At 45.8% G+C, this 20,891-nt stretch overlaps 1 protein-coding gene across 1 annotated transcript in view; it reads right to left on the minus strand.

Annotated features, from left to right (window-relative positions):
• The window catches only part of TTK (TTK protein kinase), a 100,247-nt gene that overhangs the window by 34,881 nt on the left and 44,475 nt on the right, over window positions 1-20,891 (minus strand). Inside the window, exons 12-19 of the mRNA XM_069726453.1 lie at window positions 14,107-14,240; window positions 11,519-11,639; window positions 10,400-10,492; window positions 9,898-10,055; window positions 9,672-9,823; window positions 8,780-8,904; window positions 1,259-1,339; window positions 414-590 (exon numbers count right to left, since the gene is read on the minus strand). Of these exons, the coding sequence (XP_069582554.1) occupies window positions 414-590; window positions 1,259-1,339; window positions 8,780-8,904; window positions 9,672-9,823; window positions 9,898-10,055; window positions 10,400-10,492; window positions 11,519-11,639; window positions 14,107-14,240 (1,041 nt within the window). The remainder of the gene's footprint in view (window positions 1-413; window positions 591-1,258; window positions 1,340-8,779; window positions 8,905-9,671; window positions 9,824-9,897; window positions 10,056-10,399; window positions 10,493-11,518; window positions 11,640-14,106; window positions 14,241-20,891) is intronic.

Genomic DNA, 20,891 nt, shown 5'->3' on the forward strand with positions numbered 1-20,891 from the left:
GTTAATCAATTAGGAGGAATATAGTAAATGAGAAGGGGTTGACTGATCAGTGGACAACCTCTAAGTATCTAGAAAGTTTCATGATATTTGTTGCTGCAGCAGATCCACTAACATTGGAAGATCATTGAGAAGAGCTTCTAGGAACGCTCTTTTCATGGTAACCTTGCAGCCTAAGCAGTCTGACAATCACGTGAAGTGATCGTCACAAAACGATCATGCCAATGTGCACTGAATCATCATTCAGTGCACCTCTGAATTGTAAAGAGGATATTAAACAATTGCCGACCGGTAAACATGTAGCTGATCGGTGGCTGTTCAGCGCCATTGATCAGCTCCTAAAAAAGGTCCTCCACACATTCAAGTTGTTTGAGGTACTGGCTGCCCTAGTTTTCAAGACATGAGAGAAACCTTACTCTGAGCACGTCCTGAAGGTCCCTCTCTGGTATATCCGGTATGGCTATAACATAACTGGGGTCCAAGATTGCATGTAGCTTTGTGATCTGATTAGTAATATGCTGGAATGGGGTCTTCCCATAGGTCATGCAGTAAAGAATACATCCCAGAGACCACACATCTCCTTTTGGACTTATCTAGAAAGAACAGAAAAGAAGTATTTATGTCATAGGGAATATATTCAGAGATATTTTACAAGGACTATACTATAGTAGATAATAATGCCTTGGTGAATAATACACACTAGTCCTGCTTTCATAAGTACTAGGCCAGTGCCACCTATAGGAAGGCAACCAGAAGCACAGATCTACTGGTGTTACCGAGCCATTCTTGATCACATCCTATAAGTCTAACATGTGGTGATGGTTACCTCAATCATTTCACAACTGAAGACCCCCATCTGAATGGATTATGTGCACCTCTGTTCCATCCATTGTTAATGGGAGTGCTGTAGACCAGCCAAGCGATGCTATTTCTGCAGTCCCATTGAGGATGAATGGAGCAGTGGTGTGCATGCTCTGTCTCTGCACCCTTCAGACAAGGCTCTTCAGAGGCCCAATCTGAGAAACAGTTGGGCTCCCCGCAGTTGGACTCCTGGAGATAGGAAATTTATCCTTTTTTCTATGGACAGGTGATAACTTGGCAGAATCACTAAGTATACAAGTGTTTGAAGACATAGGCCTGAATTTAACACTGAAATACTCTATCCTAGATCTACCCTATGAGCAAAATAAATAATTACATAATCAACTAGGATCTAAGCATACACAGTTCCAATGATGGACAAAGCACGGGCAGATTTTACCTTTGATCTAGGCCTTCCATTATCTCCAAATGATGTGGTATCTTTGATGGCCTCAGGCGGCATGTAATTTATTGTGCCCACCTAAATGAAAGTAAAGGAATAAAAAAAAAAAAAAAAAATCAATCAATGAGTATCCAACTATGGTAAAATAACTTTCTAAATTTTTTTCCCGAAAAATATGAATCTCAACATACTACTGATATTTTGTTTTTTAAACACTTTCCCACCCAAGCGATTTTCTGGATTTTTGCTCTTCCGTTTTGTTCCTCCCTGCTAAATGCTAGAGACAGATGATGGCTGTAAAAAGGCCATCATCTGCCATCTACGATGCAGGATCAGCCCCCACCCCCCAGAGCCTGCATGAAAGACAAGAACCCAACATTTGATGTTCCAGCACGGTCCAATGTGGAGGAGTGGTTAAGCACATTGTAGCGTACGTATTACGTATTAGTCTATTTAATAACAAACTTCCCACTGATTGTAACCTGAAATATGTACCGTACAGTATTACACCAAAGCATTAAGTGTTCTCAATTAAAGGGAACCTGTCAACCCCAAAATCGATGGTGAGCTAAGCCCACCGTCATCAGGGGCTTTTCTACAGCATTCTGTAATGCTGTAGATAAGCTGCCGATGTTACCTGAAAGAGGAGAAAAAGGTTAGATTATACTCACCCACGGGCGGTCCTGCTCCGATGGGTCTCAGGTCCGCTCGGGCGCCTCCCATTTTCATTCCATGACGTCCTCTTCTGGTCTTCATGCCGAGGCTCCGGCGCAAGCGTACTTTGTCTGCCCTGTTGAGGGCAGAGCAAAGTACTGCAGTGCGCAGGCGCCAGACCTCTCTGACCTTTCCGGCGCCTGCTGTTATGGACCTGGTGGTTTCAGCAAAGGGAGGCCAGACTTACTAAACAGACTGAGGATAGGAAAGGTATCTTTGCATCCCAGAGCTTCCAGCTAGCAAGGCAAAATCATGATAGCAAGCTGGACAAGAAAACAAAGGAGTAACTGAGTGGAGTTAAATAGAGCAGCCAGCCAACGAATAAACTACGTCACATGTGGAAGGAACCTCAGAAGCAGCAGCTCCACTCACAGCCACCAGAGGGAGTCCATGGACAGAACTCGCCGAAGTACCATTCATGACCACAGGAGGGAGTTCGATAACAGAATTCACAACAGTACCCCCCCCTTGAGGAGGGGTCACCGAACCCTCACCAGAGCCCCCAGGCCGATCAGGACGAGCCAAATGAAAGGCACGAACTAGATCGGCAGCATGAACATCAGAGGCAAAAACCCAGGAATTATCTTCTTGACCATAACCCTTCCACTTGACCAGGTACTGGAGTTTCCGTCTCGAAATACGAGAATCCAAAATCTTCTCCACCACATACTCCAACTCCCCCTCGACCAACACCGGGGCAGGAGGACCAACGGAGGGAACCATAAGCGCCACGTATCTCCGCAATAACGACCTATGGAACACATTATGGATGGCAAAAGAAGCTGGAAGGGCCAAACGAAATGACACAGGATTGAGAACTTCAGAAATCTTATACGGACCAATGAAACGAGGCTTAAACTTAGGAGAGGAAACCTTCATAGGAACATAACGAGACGACAACCAAACCAAATCCCCAACTCAAAGTCGGGGACCAACACAGCGCCGGCGGTTAGCGAAACGTTGAGCCTTCTTCTGGGACAATGTCAAATTGTCCACCACTAGGGTTGAGCGACCTTGACTTTTTTAGGGTCGAGCCGGGTTTCGCGAAACCCAACTATCTCAAAAGTCGAGTGAAATCGGCCGATTATGGCGAAAAGTCGAGAATCGACCGAAACACGAAACCCAATGCAAAGCCAATGGGTTTTTTTTTTCTCTCTCTCTCAGTGCAAATCGCTACAGCGCACAAGCGACAACATGGCGATAGGCGTCCACGCCCCTAAGACCTATGTCATCACTCTGCCCACGCCCCTTCATTGGCTGAAAAAAATGGCGCCAAGCACGTCATACGAAACGCGACTTTGGCGCGAAAGTCGCGTACCGCATGGCCGACCCCACACAGGGATCGGGTCGGGTTTCATGAAACCCGACTTTGCCAAAAGTCGGTGACTTTTGAAAATGAACGATCCGTTTCGCTCAACCCTACCCACCACATAAGTCCAAATCTGCTGCAACCTGTCCACCACAGTATCCACACCAGGACAGTCCGAAGGCTCAACCTGCCCTGAAGAGAAACGAGGATGGAAACCAGAACTACAGAAAAAAGGCGAAACCAAAGTAGCCGAGCTGGCCAAAGGCAAGAAGGACACCCAATCATCCTGACCAGCAGAAACAAAGCATCTCAGATATGTTTCCAAAGTCTGATTAGTTCGTTCGGTTTGGCCATTTGTCTGAGGATGGAAAGCCGAAGAAAAAGACAAAACAATGCCCATCTTAGCACAAAAGGACCGCCAAAACCTCGAAACAAACTGGGAACCTCTGTCCGAGACGATGTTCTCCAAAATGCCATGCAAACGAACAACATGCTGGAAAAACAATGGCACCAAATCAGAGGAGGAAGGCAATTTAGACAAGGGTACCAAATGGACCATCTTAGAGAAGCGATCACAAACCACCCAAATGACCGACATCCTTTGAGAGACAGTGAGATCTGAAATAAAATCCATGGAAATATGCGTCCAGGGCCTCTTCGGGACCGGCAAGGGCAAAAGCAACTCACTGGCACGAGAACAGCAGGGCTTAGCCCGAGCACAAGTCCCGCAGGACTGCACAAAAGAACGCACATCCCATGACAAAGAAGGCCACCAAAAGGATCTAGCCACCAAATCTCTGGTACCAAAGATTCCAGGATGACCAGCCAACACCGAACAATGAACCTCAGAGATAACTCTACTAGTCCATCTATCAGGGACAAACAGTTTCTCCGCTGGACAACGGTCAGGTCTATCAGCCTGAAACTTCTGCAGCACCCTCCGCAAATCAGGGGAGATGGCAGACAAAATTACCCCCTCTTTGAGAATACCAGCTCAGGAACACCCGGAGAGTCAGGCACAAAACTCCTTGACAGGGCATCAGCCTTCACATTCTTAGAGCCCGGAAGGTACGAAACCACAAAATCAAAACGGGAGAAAAACAGCGACCATCGAGCCTGTCTAGGATTCAACCGTTTGGCAGACTCGAGATAAGTCAAATTCTTGTGATCCGTCAAGACCACCACGCGATGCTTGGCTCCTTCAAGCCAATGTCGCCACTCCTCGAATGCCCACTTCATGGCCAACAACTCTCGATTGCCAACATCATAATTGCACTCAGGAGGCGAGAATTTTCTAGAAAAGAAGGCACATGGTTTCATCACCGAGCCATCAGAACTTCTTTGCGACAAAACAGCCCCTGCTCCAATCTCGGAAGCATCAACCTTGACCTGAAACGGGAGCGAAACATCTGGCTGGCACAACACAGGGGCAGAAGAAAAACGACGCTTCAACTCCTGGAAAGCCTCTACGGCCGCAGAGGACCAATTAACCACATCAGCACCTTTCTTGGTCAAATCAGTCAACGGTTTAGCAACACTAGAAAAATTAGCGATGAAGCGACGGTAAAAATTAGCAAAGCCCAGGAACTTCTGCAGGCTCTTCACAGATGTCGGCTGGGTCCAATCATAAATGGCCTGAACTTTAACAGGGTCCATCTCGATAGTAGAAGGGGAAAAAATGAAACCCAAAAATGAAACCTTCTGAACTCCAAAGAGACACTTTGACCCCTTCACAAACAAGGAATTCGCACGAAGGACCTGGAACACCATTCTGACCTGCTTCACATGAGACTCCCAATCATCCGAAAAGACCAAAACATCATCCAATTATACAATCATGAATCTATCCAGGTACTTTCGGAAGATGTCATGCATAAAGGACTGACACACAGATGGAGCATTAGAAAGCCCGAATGGCATAACCAGGTACTCAAAATGGCCCTCGGGCGTATTAAATGCTGTTTTCCATTCATCGCCCTGTTTAATACGCACAAGATTATACGCCCCTCGAAGATCTATCTTGGTGAACCAACTAGCCCCCTTAATCCGAGCAAACAAATCAGACAGCAGCGGCAAAGGGTACTGAAATTTGACTGTGATCTTATTAAGAAGGCGGTAATCAATACAAGGTCTCAAAGAACCATCCTTCTTGGCCACAAAAAAGAACCCTGCTCCCAACGGTGATGACGACGGGCGAATATGACCTTTCTCCAAGGATTCCTTTATATAACTCCGCATAGCGGCGTGCTCTGGCACAGATAAATTAAACGGTCGGCCCTTAGGAAACTTACTACCAGGAATCAAATTAATAGCACAATCGCAATCCCTATGAGGAGGTAGGGCACTGGATTTGGGCTCATCAAATACATCCCGGTAATCTGACAAAAACTCAGGGACTTCAGAAGGAGTGGAAGGCGAAATTGACAGCAATGGAACATCACCATGTACCCCCTGACAACCCCAGCCGGACACAGACATAGATTTCCAATCCAATACTGGATTATGGACCTGTAGCCATGGCAACCCCAAAACGACCACATCATGCAGATTATGCAACACCAAAAAGCGAATATCCTCCTGATGTGCAGGAGCCATGCACATGGTCAATTGAGTCCAGTACTGAGGCTTATTCTTGGCCAAAGGCGTAGCATCAATTCCTCTCAATGGAATAGGATACTGCAAGGGCTCCAAGAAAAAACCACAGCGCCTGGCAAACTCCAAGTCCATCAAATTCAGGGCAGCGCCTGAATCCACAAATGCCATAACAGAATAGGACGACAAAGAGCAAATCAGAATAACGGACAAAAGAAATTTAGACTGTACCGTACCAATGGTGGCAGACCTAGCGAACCGCTTAGTGCGCTTAGGACAATCGGAGATAGAATGAGTGGAATCACCACAGTAAAAACACAGCCCATTCTGACGTCTGTGTTCTTGCCGTTCAGCTCTGGTCAAAGTCCTATCACATTGCATAGGCTCAGGCCTATGCTCAGAGAATAAAGCCAAATGGTGCACAGCTTTGCGCTCACGCAAGCGCCGATCGATCTGAATGGCCAAGGACATAGTCTCATTCAGACCAGCAGGCGTGGAAAATCCCACCATGACATCCTTAAGGGCTTCAAAAAGACCCTTTCTGAAAATTGCCGCCAGGGCACACTCATTCCACTGAGTAAGCACAGACCACTTTCTAAACTTCTGACAATATACCTCCGCTTCATCCTGACCCTGACACAAAGCCAGCAAGATTTTCTCTGCCTGATCTACTGAATTTGGTTCATCATAAAGCAATCCAAGCGCCAGAAAAAACGCATCTACATCACGCAATGCAGGATCTCCTGGCGCAAGGGAAAATGCCCAGTCTTGGGGGTCACCACGCAACAAAGAAATAATGATTTTTACTTGTTGAACGGGGTCACCAGAGGAGCGGGGTTTCAAAGCTAGAAACAGTTTACAATTATTTTTGAAATTCAGGAACTTAGATCTATCCCCAGAAAACAAATCAGGAATTGGAATTCTAGGCTCTAACATCGGATTCTGAACCACAAAATCTTGAATGTTTTGTACCCTTGCAGTGAGATGATCCATCCAAGAGGACAGACCTTGAATGTCCATATCTACACCTGTGTCCTGAACCACCCAGAGGTTAAAGGGAACCTGTCACCTGAATTTGGCGGGACCAGTTTTGGGTCATATGGGCGGAGTTTTCAGGTGTTTGATTCACCCTTTCCTTACCCGCTGGCTGCATGCTGGCCGCAATATTGGATTGAAGTTAATTCTCTGTCCTCCGTAGTACACGCCTGTGCAAGGTAATCTTGCTTTGGGCAGGCGTGTACTACGGAGGACAGAGAATGAACTTCAATCCAATATTTCGGCCAGCATGCAGCCAGCGGGTAAGGAAAGGGTGAATCAAACACCTGAAAACTCCGCCCATATGACCCAAAACTGGTCCCGCCAAATTCAGGTGACAGGTTCCCTTTAAGGGGAAAAGAAAGACAAAACACACTGCAGAGAAAAAAAAATGGTCTCAGAACTTCTCTTATCCCTCTATTGAGATGCATTAATACTTTGGGCCAGCTGTACTGTTATGGACCTGGTGGTTAGGAGCACCCGGAACGACCTGATGGTTAAACTCACACAGGACAAGCTCTGGGAAGTGGGAGCTCTGCTGACCGCAACCCCTAAACCTATCACACAACTAGAAATAGCCATGGAGCGTACCTAACTCTCCCTAGACACCTCTTCACAGCCTAAGAGCTAACTAGCCCTAGAGATAGAAAATTAAGCCTACCTTGCCTCAGAGAAATTCCCCAAAGGAAAAGGCAGCCCCCCACATATATTGACTGTGAGTTAAGATGAAAGTCACAAACACAGAAATGAAACAGGTTTCAGCAAAGGGAGGCCAGACTTACTAAACAGACTGAGGATAGGAAAGGTATCTTTGCGGTCAGCACAAAAAACTACAAAAAGACCACGCATAGTGTGCAAAAAGACCTCCGCACCGACTCACGGTGCGGAGGTGCCACTCTGCATCCCAGAGCTTCCAGCTAGCAAGGCAAAATCATGATAGCAAGCTGGACAAGAAAACAAAGAACAAATAATTAACTAGCAGGGACTTAGCTTCTGCTGGAGTAGACAGGTCACCAGAAAGATCCAAGAGCGAACTGAACCAGTACAAGAACATTGACAGCTGGCATGGAGTAACGATCTGAGTGGAGTTAAATAGAGCAGCCAGCCAACGAATAAACTACGTCACCTGTGGAAGGAACCTCAGAAGCCGCAGCTCCACTCACAGCCACCAGAGGGAGTCCATGGACAGAACTCGCCGAAGTACCATTCATGACCACAGGAGGGAGTTCGATAACAGAATTCACAACAGCCTGCGCACTGCAGTAGTTTCCTCTGCCCTTAATAGGGCAGACAAAGTACGCCTGCGCCGGAGCCGCGGCGTGAAGCCCAGAAGGACGTCATGGAATGAAGATGGGAGGCGCCGGAGTGGACCTGAGACACCCATTTGACCAGACCGCAGCGAGACCGCCCCTGGGTGAGTATAATCTAACGTACATTACAGAATGCTGTAGATAAGCCCCTGATGACGGTGAGCTTACATCACCATCGATTTTTGGGGGTGACAGGTTCCCTTTAAGGAAAACAGTAGGCTTATTTAAATCTATATCTAAAAAATGCCCAAGTAACGTATCGCAATCAAATGTATTTTGCCATACCAAGTAATAAATATAATTAAATTGTAATGGTACAACTGCCAAGACCCCAAATTGATTGCTGTAGATAACACTCGCTTTACACGGAGAGAGGTCAACTTATGAACAATTATGGGTGGACCTGGTGTCTAGAGGAAAGCCACGCTTGGATATAGTGATCCTATAGTGGTCTGGCAATGAAAGAGCCGATTTATTGCTGCTAACAATATCAACATTTAGCCATGGAAATGTACATATCCAAACATTAAGCCGAAATGCAATCTTCAGTATACATACCTGAGAGTCTTTCACAATGCTGGTCACATCTGGGTGTATTTGGTTTGCAATGCCGAAGTCTATCAGCTTAAGCATCCCATCAACAATCAAGAAGTTTGCTGGCTTCAGATCACTGTGAACAATACCTAGAAGATATACAGTTATGTGTGTGACGATCACAGAATAAAAATACAAGGGAAGACTTCAAAAAATCTGTCAAAAATAATGTGCCTTAACTATTAGCTGGGTAGCTCAGTGGTTAGCATCACTGACTTGCAGTGCCGGGGTAATGTATTTGAGTCTAATTAAGAGCTACATATGCAAGAATTTGTTTCCCCGTGTTTTTTCTTTCTTTCTCTGTTTACATCATTATTTCCCCACACCCAAGTGGGCGCTGTGGAATGAGAACCTAGATGAAGCCATTGAACCCCACTTAGTGCATAACTGTCCCTGTAAAAGGATTTCCAAACCGAAAAACGTACAAGGCAAATGTTTGTTCTGGTTAATAAAGGGGGAAAAGTCCTTAAGGCCTTAAAGGGAATCTGTTACCTGATTGTTGCCCCCTATTCTGAGGCACTGACCACGGCACAGCAGGACTACGGACCTGATCCCCTCGCTACATACACAGATAGATAAATAGACAGGTTTATCTATGCAAAACGGATCAGAGGTCAATCAAGTGCACTACTGCTCCATTCATTCTTAATGGGAGCACCAGAGATTGCCAAGCGCAGCACTTGGCTGATCTTTGGCGCTTCTATTAGGATGATCATGAAGAGTCCACCATGATCGACTTCTACTCCATTAGTTCTCGCAATCTGTGGTGTCCACGGTGGTCAGACGCCTAGCGATGAGAAAAGTTATCTCCTATCTTTTGGAAGATGAAACTGAAAAGCTGCAGTAAACTACCTACCATGCTGGTGGATTGTATGGACAGCTTCTAACATGTTCTTCCAGTAACTCTTTCTTTCCCATGGATTAATCGTCTTCTTCTTCCTGAGCCAAGTATTAAGGTCGATGTTTCCACACTCCATCACCATGTAGATGTGTTCCTTGGTTATTTCACTGAGAAACGACAGCTATAAGTACTTAGAGCTTCTGACTAGATCTCGTCCTTATTATAGTAGAAGAATACTTACTAGTCATACAGACGAATTATTTTATCACTGTGTTGCTGAAGTTTGTTTAAATGTGAAATCTCGTTCTGGTAGCTCTCGATAGTTTGTTTATCGGCTTCCTCTAGGTTCACATACTTTATTGCATACAAGTGTTTCTTGTCATCCATGACTTGAAAGACCTGTGACAAGACATGAAAATTACCTACACAACTATAAAAGATTGCAAGATAAAACAGGTTCCTGTAGGATTTCTCCTGTAGTCACTTCATATTTACACACATCCAGCTACGATAAGCCATGCCCTTCCCAATATCAGGCACTCAGGGGTAAAGCGGTGCTGGAGGAGTACTATACACTAAACACCTATTGTAGGGAGCAGCCGCTATAAAGGAGATTCAATCTAAGCAACTGTGGCATTGACGTTTATAGTCACTTGGCACAAAAACACCAAGAACAGGTCCGTGGGAGCATCCATGTGAGGAGAAGCATGCTCGCTTATTGAGTTGTTGAACGACAGTTTTACCTTACTAGATCCACCAGTGCCGATTTGTTTCAATACTGCGTACACCCGACCTTTCACAACAATGCACTCACTGGCTGGGATAGGGGCAGCAATCTACAAAAGAAACAAGCCAATGGTCCAGGAAAGTACCGTAAGATGTGAAATAACAGACAGATGCAGCGATCGAGAAAGAGAAACAGTGCGAAAGAGTGGAAAAAAGCCCGCCCGCAAGGAGACACACATGGAGCAAGAGAGAGACAGAATGAGTGAAACAGGGTTACCGTGAAAGCGTGGAGCCAGAAAACCGCAGTGTCTGCTTGTTCCTACTCTGGCGCTGAGAAGAAGCACTTCTTAATTTTAATGGTGTTTATTCATTCTGGCAGAACAGGGGTTAATCAGCCAGGTTGGAAATCTATGTGCTCGCAGCTGAGCTCAGTTAGCCACTCCTTTCCCCTTTATAATCTGGGCTCTGTTGCAAATCCTTGCCAGAGCTAGCATTTACTGCATGGCTTCTGGAGTGTTGGAGGAATTAACTGTGACTATTTGGTTTGTATGTGTGCTAATTCCCTATCCTTCTCTATGCTGGTTTATTTCCCCACTACCTCCACGCCCCGGTGCATTCCTCTGTTATATGCGAGTAAATATTTTGCATGCCTGGAGTATCCTGTTAACCCTTGTTTATGTTGCCTTGTTTGTCGGGTTGGGGCACTACGGTGCACAGTATCACCCCTCTTCACTGGGGGGGGGAATGGGGGGAGAACAGACAGAAGGCTGACTCAGGAGATGTGGCAAGGGTGGTGGTCCCAGCATCTTCACTTTCAGAAGTTTCCAGGGGAATAGGGCGAGCTAGGGATCCCCCTAGTGTGAGGGACATGGAAGGAGACCCTGGTCCCGGGTCACCCGTCAGCTGTGTTGTGACAGAGAGAGACAGAAAGAGGCAAATGAGACAGAAAGAGGCAAACGAGACAGAAAGAGACAGAGACAAGACTGCCCGCAAAAACAGAGTGACACACATACACGAGCGATAAGGAGAAAAAGGCAGACAGACCCAGAGAGACAGGCAGGAGTAAAAGAGTTTGACAGACAAAGAGAGAGACACAAACATTCAACATACTGTATAGTAGAAATCTGTTATATTACCGGAAAAGGTTGCAAATGGGAATTAGCTGGGGTATGTGGAAGATAGCTGGGACGGTTGTCACATGGAGTGGACATCAGCGATAGCGGTCCTAGAGAACCTTTCACCACAGGAGTACGAAAACTAAAACAGGTATGACAAAAACACTTGTAGAGTTCATTCATGCTGAAATTAGGGATATATGAGATTAACCATACATGGAGGCAAACTCATCAATGCTGTCTAATTGTTACAGAAAAATATTGGACCAGGAAGTTTTAAAATGTGTCAGCTTTATTGACTAGCATGAAACACTACAAGTGTGGTGCATTTTAACCCCTTCACGACCGTGAGATTTTCCACTTTATCATCCCTTTCTTCCAAGAGCCATAATTTTTTTATTTTTCCGTCAATATAGCCGTACGAGGACTTGTCTTTTTGCGCTAAGTTGTACTTTTGCATTATATCATTTATTTTATCAAATAATGCACCAGAAAGCAGGGGGAAAAAACCCATGACTTTTTTTTAGTGGAGTGGTTAAAAAAAATTGGAAATTTGTAATTAAAAAAATATGCTTGTGCCACCATTTTCCAAGACCCGTTACAATGTCTTGAAAGCCTTTTATTACATTTTATTGCAATGTTGTAGCCAAAAAAAACAATTCTGGAGTTCTGTATTTTTTCTTTTTGTTATGCCGTTTACCAATCGGATTATTTTATTCAGGTTTTGAAACATCGGACATTTCTGAATGCAGCTATACCAAATATATGTGTGTGTATAGATTTTTTAAATTTTTTTTTCAAATGGGGCAATGATTTGAACTTGTGTTTTTTTTTTTTTTAATATTTTCAACCCCCCACACTTTTTACTGGATTTACCAGTCCCCTTTTGGGGGGACTTGAAGCTGCATCATCCAATCACTTGTACTATACATAGCCATGCTAAAGGTGTATTTAAATGATTGGCCATGGACCGAGCTGCGGCACTTAGTTTGAACAGTCATTCTTTGCTTACAGAGTCCACTCCTCTCCGGCTCCGCAAATCACTTCTTTGGCTCATATTGAGTTCAAACTATTCTCATGGACCTGCAAAGCTGCCAATAATCTGACTCCTTGGTATAATCTCCAAACTAATTTCCTGATACCTTCCCACACGTAATCTCCGGTCCTCCCAAAACTGCAGTATCTCCCCTACACTTGTACGGTTCTCACACAATCGCACGTTTCTCACACAATCGCCTCCAAGATATCTCCTGAGTGATGAGTGTCCCCCGTCCTTTGGAATTCTGGGTCCCAAAACGTCCAATTATCCACCACATTCAGAACTTCCAGACAGAAGTTGAAAACCAAACTCTTCAAGAACGCTTACAAACTCCACTGACCCCGCTGCCACCTCACCACAGCCTCCAATGACTCCGCTGCCACCTCACCTCATACTGCACTAACCCCGCTGCCACCCCACCACAGCCTGCACTGACCCCGCTGCCACCTCACCACAGCCTCCAATGACTCCGCTGCCACCTCACCTCATACTGCACTAACCCCGCTGCCACCCCACCACAGCCTGCACTGACCCCGCTGCCACCCCACCACAGCCTGCACTGACCCCGCTGCCACCCCACCACAGCCTGCACTGACCCCGCTGCCACCCCACCACAGCCTGCACTGACCCCGCTGCCACATTACCAGCTTGCACTGACCCCGCTCCCACCCCACCACAGCCTCCACTGACCCCATTGCCACCCCACCACAGCCTGCACTGACCCCGCTGCCACCTCACCACAGCCTGCACTGACCCCGCTGCCACATTACCAGCTTGCACTGACCCCGCTCCCACCCCACCACAGCCTCCACTGACCCCATTGCCACCCCACCACAGCCTGCACTGACCCTGCTGCCACATCACTACAGCCTGCACTGACTCCGCTGCCACCTCACCACATCCTGCACTGACTCCGCTGCCACCTCATCACAGCCTGCACTGACTCCGCTGCCACCTCATCACAGCCTGCACTGACTCCGCTGCCACTCCACAGCCTCCACTGACCCCACTGCCACCCCACCACAGCCTCCACTGACCCCGCTGCCACCCCACCACAGCCTGCACTGACCCCGCTGCCACCCCACCACAGCCTGCACTGACCCCACCGCCACATCACCACAGCCTGCACTGACCCCACCGCCACCTCACCACAGCCTGCACTGACCCCACTGCCACCTCACCACAGCCTGCACTGACCCCACCGCCACATCACCACAGCCTGCACTGACCCCACTGCCACCTCACCACAGCCTGCACTGACCCTGCTGCCACATCACCACAGCCTGCACTGACACCGCTGCCACCTCACCACAGCCTGCACTGACCCCACTGCCACCTCACCACAGCCTGCACTGACACCGCTGCCATCCCACCACTACCAGAGCTGCCGCAACCCCCTAATTTATGGCCTCCTTCCCCATTATACTTCATCTCTGCAAGGGCAGGACCCTCTCCCCTCTGTGCCTGTCTTTGTTAGTTCATTGTAATATATTTGTATCCTGTATATTGCCCCTCCTCATGTGCAGCAGCATGGAATCAATGGAATAATAATAAATAAGTACACAATTACCAGTTCATGTAATCTTCCTGTGGTTTGGCAGGCGTGCCACATACTAATGCAGGATCGTGCTTTAGAAATGGCCCAGGTGGAGATGCTCGTTTGGACAAAGGATAAGCACTTGGCTCGATACTCATTCTTTTTGCCTAAAGGTGACATGTTATTTAATCAGTTACATTACTGATGCATTAGAACCACAAAAATGTTTATGCCTTAAAGAGCATCTGTCAGTACGACCAACGCTAAGCCATCTATACGGGCAAGTGGGTCATAGGAAGCTGCATAAAGCGATACCTTGATATCTCTGATACAATGTCTTATTCCAGAGAAATCCATGTTTTTCTTCTAGATGTAAATAAGCTGTTAAGATCCAGGGGCCGGACAGAGATCTCCCCGAGAATCTGCCTCCAGAGCTTCTTTTAAATTAAAGGGGGCGTTACTAGCGTAGGACAAGTAGATCATGTCAGTCATATGTTTCACATTGGTGATGCCCCCCTTATTCTCTGGAGTGAGACATCGGATCGCAGATATTTTATTCCTATCACCAGTATCTGATATAGACGGCTTATGAGGATTGACTCTACTGACAGATTCCCTTTAAAATATTTTAATGCAGCCGTGTATGGTAAGGTATAGCCCACAAGACACAGAATAGCCAAAAGTACACAGTGTAAAACATAAAAACAATTATCAGAAAAACTAAGTAGACCCTCTTTCAATTATATAGTTTTATGTCTCACAAAAGAACAAAAAAAATCATTAGACTGTCTAAAATTAAGGGAAACCACCTCAGATGAAGAACACATGACAAATTACACCGTGTCATTATTTATTCACCAAAATAGGCCATAAATCTGTAAAAGGTCATTTTGAAACAGTGAAGTCCATCATTCCACAATGAAAACAATTATTTAGAAGACAGCATTCAAGACATTTGACAATCTTCCCAAGAGTGGACATCCCAGCAAATTAACCCCAAAGTCAGAGCGTGCAATGCTCAGGAAAATTGTAAAATCCCAAGAGATTCAGCTCAGATTCTAAAGGTCGTAGCTTGTTAAATGTTTAAGTCTCTGACAGTACAATTAGAATAAGACTGAACAAGAACATGGCAGCATGGATAAAATGTGCAAAGTTGCACATGAACAAACCATAAGGCTTCTGTAACAAAGTCCATTGGACACATGAGAACAAAGTGGAGAAGGTTAGGCTTAATGTCCTTTGTTACATTTGGTGAAAACCAATTACACCATATTCATACAAATACATCAAACCAACCGTCAAGAAAGCTGGTGGAAGGGTGAGGATTTGACTTTCCAGTCACAGTATTAAGGATAAGTATTAAGTTGATCAAAAACGCCTGAGAAACCAAAGTATTTTGGAGTAAAAATGTGAGTCCTTCTATCCAAAAGCAGAAGCGTGACCGAAACTGGGTCATAACAGGACAATGATCCCAATAACACCAGTTAACCTACATCCAAAATGGTTAAAAAGGAAAAGAATCTATGTGTTGTAATAGCCCAGTCAAAGTGCAGACATCAAACCAATTGAAATGCTGTGATGGGACATTTTTATACCTTAAAATAATGTCATTTATGTAAAGTTGATTTAATGTTGATAAAATTAATACCCTTCTTTCAGAATTCAGCATTTCCATTTTAGAGAAAACCATGGTCAAATTTTTATGAAAATGAGCAGCAAGTGCAGCAGGGTGCGGACTGCACTTACAGTTCTTCTGCTTCTCTTCCCTATCCCCAGCCCACCACCTGTCAGTGACTGACAGTTCACTCTTGTTCCAGTGACTCATTTGACCGAGATCTACCGCAAGCAAGGTAATTCCCTGAGGTGATGCATGGGCAGTAAGATCCTGATAATAAAGATTGGCAGTGTCTGGCGCAATCGGCACTCTGTTTTTCAACGGTTCAGAGACTTTAACCCCTTAGTGACAGAGCCAATTTGGTACTTAATGACCGAGCCAATTTTTGCAATTCTGACCACTGTCACTTTATGAGGTTATAACTCAGGAACGCTTTAACGGATCCCGCTGATTCTGAGACTGTTTTTTCGTGACATATTGTACTTCATGTTAGTGGTAACATTTCTTCGATATTACTTGCAATTATTTATGAAAAAAACGGAAATATGGCGAAAATTTTTAAAATTTTGCAATTTTCAAACTTTGTATTTTTATGCCCTTAAATCAGAGAGATGTGTCACAAAAAATAGTTAATAAATAACATTTCCCACATGTCTACTTTACATCAGCACAATTTTGGAAACAAATTTTTTTTTTGTTAGGGAGTTAGAAGGGTTAAAAGTTGACCAGCAATTTCTCATTTTTACAACACCATTTTTTTTTAGGGACCACATCACATTTGAAGTCATTTTGAGGGGTCTATATGATAGAAAATAACCAAGTGTGACACCATTCTAAAAACTGCACCCCTCAAGGTTCTCAAAACCACATTCAAGAAGTTTATTAACCCTTTACGTGCTTCACAGGAACTGAAACAATGTGGAAGGAAAAAGTGAACATTTAACTTTTTTTTGCAAACATTTTAATTCAGAACCATTTTTTTAATTTTCACAAGTATAAAAACAGAAATGTAACCATAAATTTTGTTATGCAATTTCTCCTGAATACGCCAATACCCCATATGTGGGGGTAAACCACTGTTTGGGCGCACCGCAGAACTTGGAAGTGAAGGAGTGCCGTTTGACTTTTTCAATGCAGAATTGGCTGGAATTGAGATCGGACGCCATGTCACGTTTAGAGAGCCCCTGATGTGCCTAAACAGTGGAAACCCTCCACAAGTGACACCATTTTGTAAACTAGACCCCTTAAGGAACTTATCTAGATGTGTGGTGAGCACTTTGAACCCCCAAGAGCTTCACAGAAGTTTATAACGTAGAGCCGTGAAAATAAAAAATCTCTTTTGTTTACACAAAAATGATCTTTTCGCCCACAAATTCTTAATTTCACAAGGGTAACAGGAGAAATTAGACCACAAAAGTTGTTGTGCGATTTCTCCTGAATACGTCGATACCCCATATGTGAGGTTAAACCACTGTTTGGGCGCACCGCAGAGCTTGGAAGTGAAGGAGCGCAGTTTTACTTTTTCAATGTAGAATTGGCTGGAATTGAGATCGGACGCCATGTCGCGTTTGGAAAGCCCCTGATGTGCCTAAACAGTGGAAACCCCCCACGAGTGACCCCATTTTGGAAACTAGACCCCCCATGGAACTTATCTAGATGTGTGGTGAGAACGTTGAATGCCCAAGTGCTTCACAGAACTTTAGAATGCAGAGTCGTGAAAATAAAAAAAAAAATTTTTTTCCACAATAAAGATTTTTTAGCCCCCAAGCTTTTATTTTCACAAGGGTAACAGGAGAAATTGAACCCCAAAAGTTGTTGTCCAATTTATGCCGAGTATGCTGATGCCCCATATGTGGGGGTAAACCACTGTTAGGGCGCACGGCAGAGCTCGGAAGGGAAGGAGCGCCGTTTTGGAATGGTGACTTTGATAGAATGGTCTGCGGTCGTTATGGTCTGCGGGCGTTATGTTGCGCTTGCAGAGCCCCTGATGTACCTAAACAGTAGTAACCCCCCACAAGTGACCCCATTTTGGAAACTAGACCCCTCAAGGAACTTATCTAGATGTGTGGTGAGAACTTTGAATGCCTAAGTGCTTCACAGAAGTTTAGAATGCAGAGTTGTGAAAATAAAAAAATTTTTTTTTTTTTCCACAAAAAAGATTTTGTAGCCCCCAAGTTTTTATTTTCACAAGGGTAACAGGAGAAATTGGACCCCAAAAGTTGTTGTCCAATTTATCCCGAGTACGCTGATGCCCCATATGTGGGGGTAACCCACTGTTTGGGCGCACGGCAGAGCTCAGAAGGGAGGGAGCACCATTTGACTTTTTGAGCGCAAAATTGGCTGTCGTGTTTGGAGACCCCCTGATGTAACTAAACAGTGGAAACCCCCCAATTCTAGCTCCAACCCAACTCCAACACACCCCTAACCCTAATCCCAACCCGATCCATAATCCTAATCACTAACCCTAACGATAATCACAACCCTTACCCCAAAACAACCCTAATGTCAACCCTAACCATAACCCTAATCAAAACCCTAAATCCAACACACCCCTAATCCTAATCTCAACCCTAACCTCAAACCTAACAATAATCCCAATACACCCCTAATCACAACCCTAACCTTAACCCTAATCCTAAACCTATCCCTAATCCAAACCCTAACCCTAATCCCAACTCTAACCCTAAGGCTACTTTCACACTCGCGTCGTTTGGCATCCGTCGCAATCCGTCGTTTTGGACAAAAAACGGATCCTGCAAATGTGCCCGCAGGATGCGTTTTTTTGCCCATAGACTTGTATTGCCGACGGATCGTGACGGATGGCCACACGTCGCGTCCGTCGTGCACTGGATCAGTTGTGTTTTGGCGGACCGTCGGCACAAAAAACGTTCAATGTAACGTTTTTTTGTACGTCGCGTCTGCCATTTCTGACCGCACATGCGTGGCCGTAACTCCGCCCCCTCCTCCCCAGGACATAGATTGGGCAGCGGATGCGTTGAAAAACTACATCCGCTGCCCACGTTGTGCACAATTTTCACAACGTGCGTCGGTATGTCGGGCCGACGCATTGCGACGGTCCCGTACCGACGTAAGTGTGAAAGAACCCTAACCCTAAATTTAGCCCCAACCCTAACCCTAAATTTAGCACCAACCCTAAATTTAGCCCTAACCCTAACCCTAGCTTTAGCCCCAACTGCTGTTCTCCTGCCGGCCGTCAGATGGAGACAGATGGCAGGCGCACTGCGCATGCGCCCGCCATTTTCTTTTGCCGGCGGCCAGCAGGAGCAGCAGGAGGACCCAGGGACACCGGTGAGTATGATAGGGTCCCCGAATCCCCCTATTTCTCTGTCCTCTGATGTGCGATCACATCAGAGGACAGAGAATTACACTTTACTTTTTCTTTTTTTTTTTGCGGTCGCCGGTAAACAGTTAACTACCGGCGATCGCAAAACAGGGTCGGTAAAACCGACCCCGATCATGTTCTTTGGGGTCTCGGCTACCCCCGGCAGCCGAGACCCCAAAGATTCTCCCGGTGCCGGCCGGCGGGCGCACTGCGCATGCGCCCGCCATTTTGAAGATGGCGGCGCCCACCGGGAGCACCGGGGGAGATAGGTGAGTATCGGGGGGCGATCGGGGACCCCTTTTCTCTGTCCTCTGATGTGCAATCACATCGGAGGACAGAGAAATTAAAAAGAGATCGCGTTTTTTTTTTTTTTTTTTGCGATCGCCGGTAAACTGTTAATTACCGGCGATTGCAAATGTGGGGTCGGTACAAAACCCCCCGAATCATGTTCTCTGGGGTCTCGGCTACCCGCGGCAGCCGAGACCCCGGAGAAAATCCGACTCTGGGGGGCACTATTCACTTTTTCCACAGCGCCGTTAATTAACGGCGCTGTGCTTTAAGTACCCTTAGCGGCCGCGGTTAAAAGGCGTATCGGCGGTCGCTAAGGGGTTAAATACATGACATTATTTTGAGGTATAAAATCCTGATGACAGCTTCCTTTTAAGAGAGCTGTGCACAAACAATTTCCCACAAACCTCAATTAACTTAAAGTGATAAAATGGTCTATGGAACAGTTAACTCTGTAGTCCCCATACTTCCTGGTGTCTGACAGGGTGGGCACTCTCCTTGAATAACAGTGGTAAGTAGTATAGCTATGTTATTACAACTATAAAACTGAACACAACTCCTACCGTAGCACTTATTTATCAGTTGTTTGTTCTGGAGTATAGTGTTCTCTCTGTATTTATTTATATAGATATCAGGGTTTTTGAACAAGCAACCTGCTCAGGACAGTGAGAGCCATGATGTTCAGTGCCAGGGGATTGTGATTCTACAGGATTCACAACAGAAGCAGAAGGTGAGGGAGAAGGTGGCGAGTTACTAATTGCTGTATAGAAATTAAGGAGCTGGAGAGGTGCCTGGGACATTAGGAGTTAACAATATTCATTTCTCTTAAGTATCGGCACACGTGACCGCCGGCAGTAGCAGGCGGCAGACAGTGTGCGCTGCTGAAGAATGGATACTCACCGCGATCTCTGATGAACACCCGGTGAGTATTCTGGCAGCTGTGCTCTGCTTGTGAGCAGCACATGACATCCCTGCCACGCGCTGCTTACAAGAATTAAGCAGCTGCTGGCACCGGAGCAGGACGCTGCGACTGCGAGGGAGCGGAGGAAAGCAAGAGTAAAGGTTTGCTTTTTTTTAACTTTTCTGATGGGGCCATGGATACCAGGACTGGGTTGGGGCCAATCAATCATACCAGGAAGAAATGAATATTCATTGCCCTCCATGCTCATAAGCGTGGAATGCAGTGCATATTCATTTCTCTTTAGCAGTGGGCACGAGAGTTAGCAGGAGCCGCCGGCTCCTGCCTCTGTGACCTGTTGCTCCTCAGATAACGCTCCCCCATCTCCCCACCACAGCCAGAACCAATGTATCCGGACTATAAGACTCACCCCCATTTTCGTCCACATTTTGGGACGAAAAAAGTGCGTCTTATAGTCCGAAAAATAAGGTACTTCAAAACCATTGCACATCATGTTATGCAGGACAGTAATTTACAATGGCTATGCAACCACAGTATTAGCTAGTGATGAGCGAGCGTGTTCAGGTAATGTGCCATCCGAGCACGCTCGTGTGCTAATATGGCATCTTCAGCGTGCTCAAATACTATGCGCAAGTAACTATGGCTGCGTGTCT

This window comes from Ranitomeya imitator, chromosome 5 (assembly GCF_032444005.1).
Source record: "Ranitomeya imitator isolate aRanImi1 chromosome 5, aRanImi1.pri, whole genome shotgun sequence".
NCBI lineage: Eukaryota > Metazoa > Chordata > Amphibia > Anura > Dendrobatidae > Ranitomeya > Ranitomeya imitator.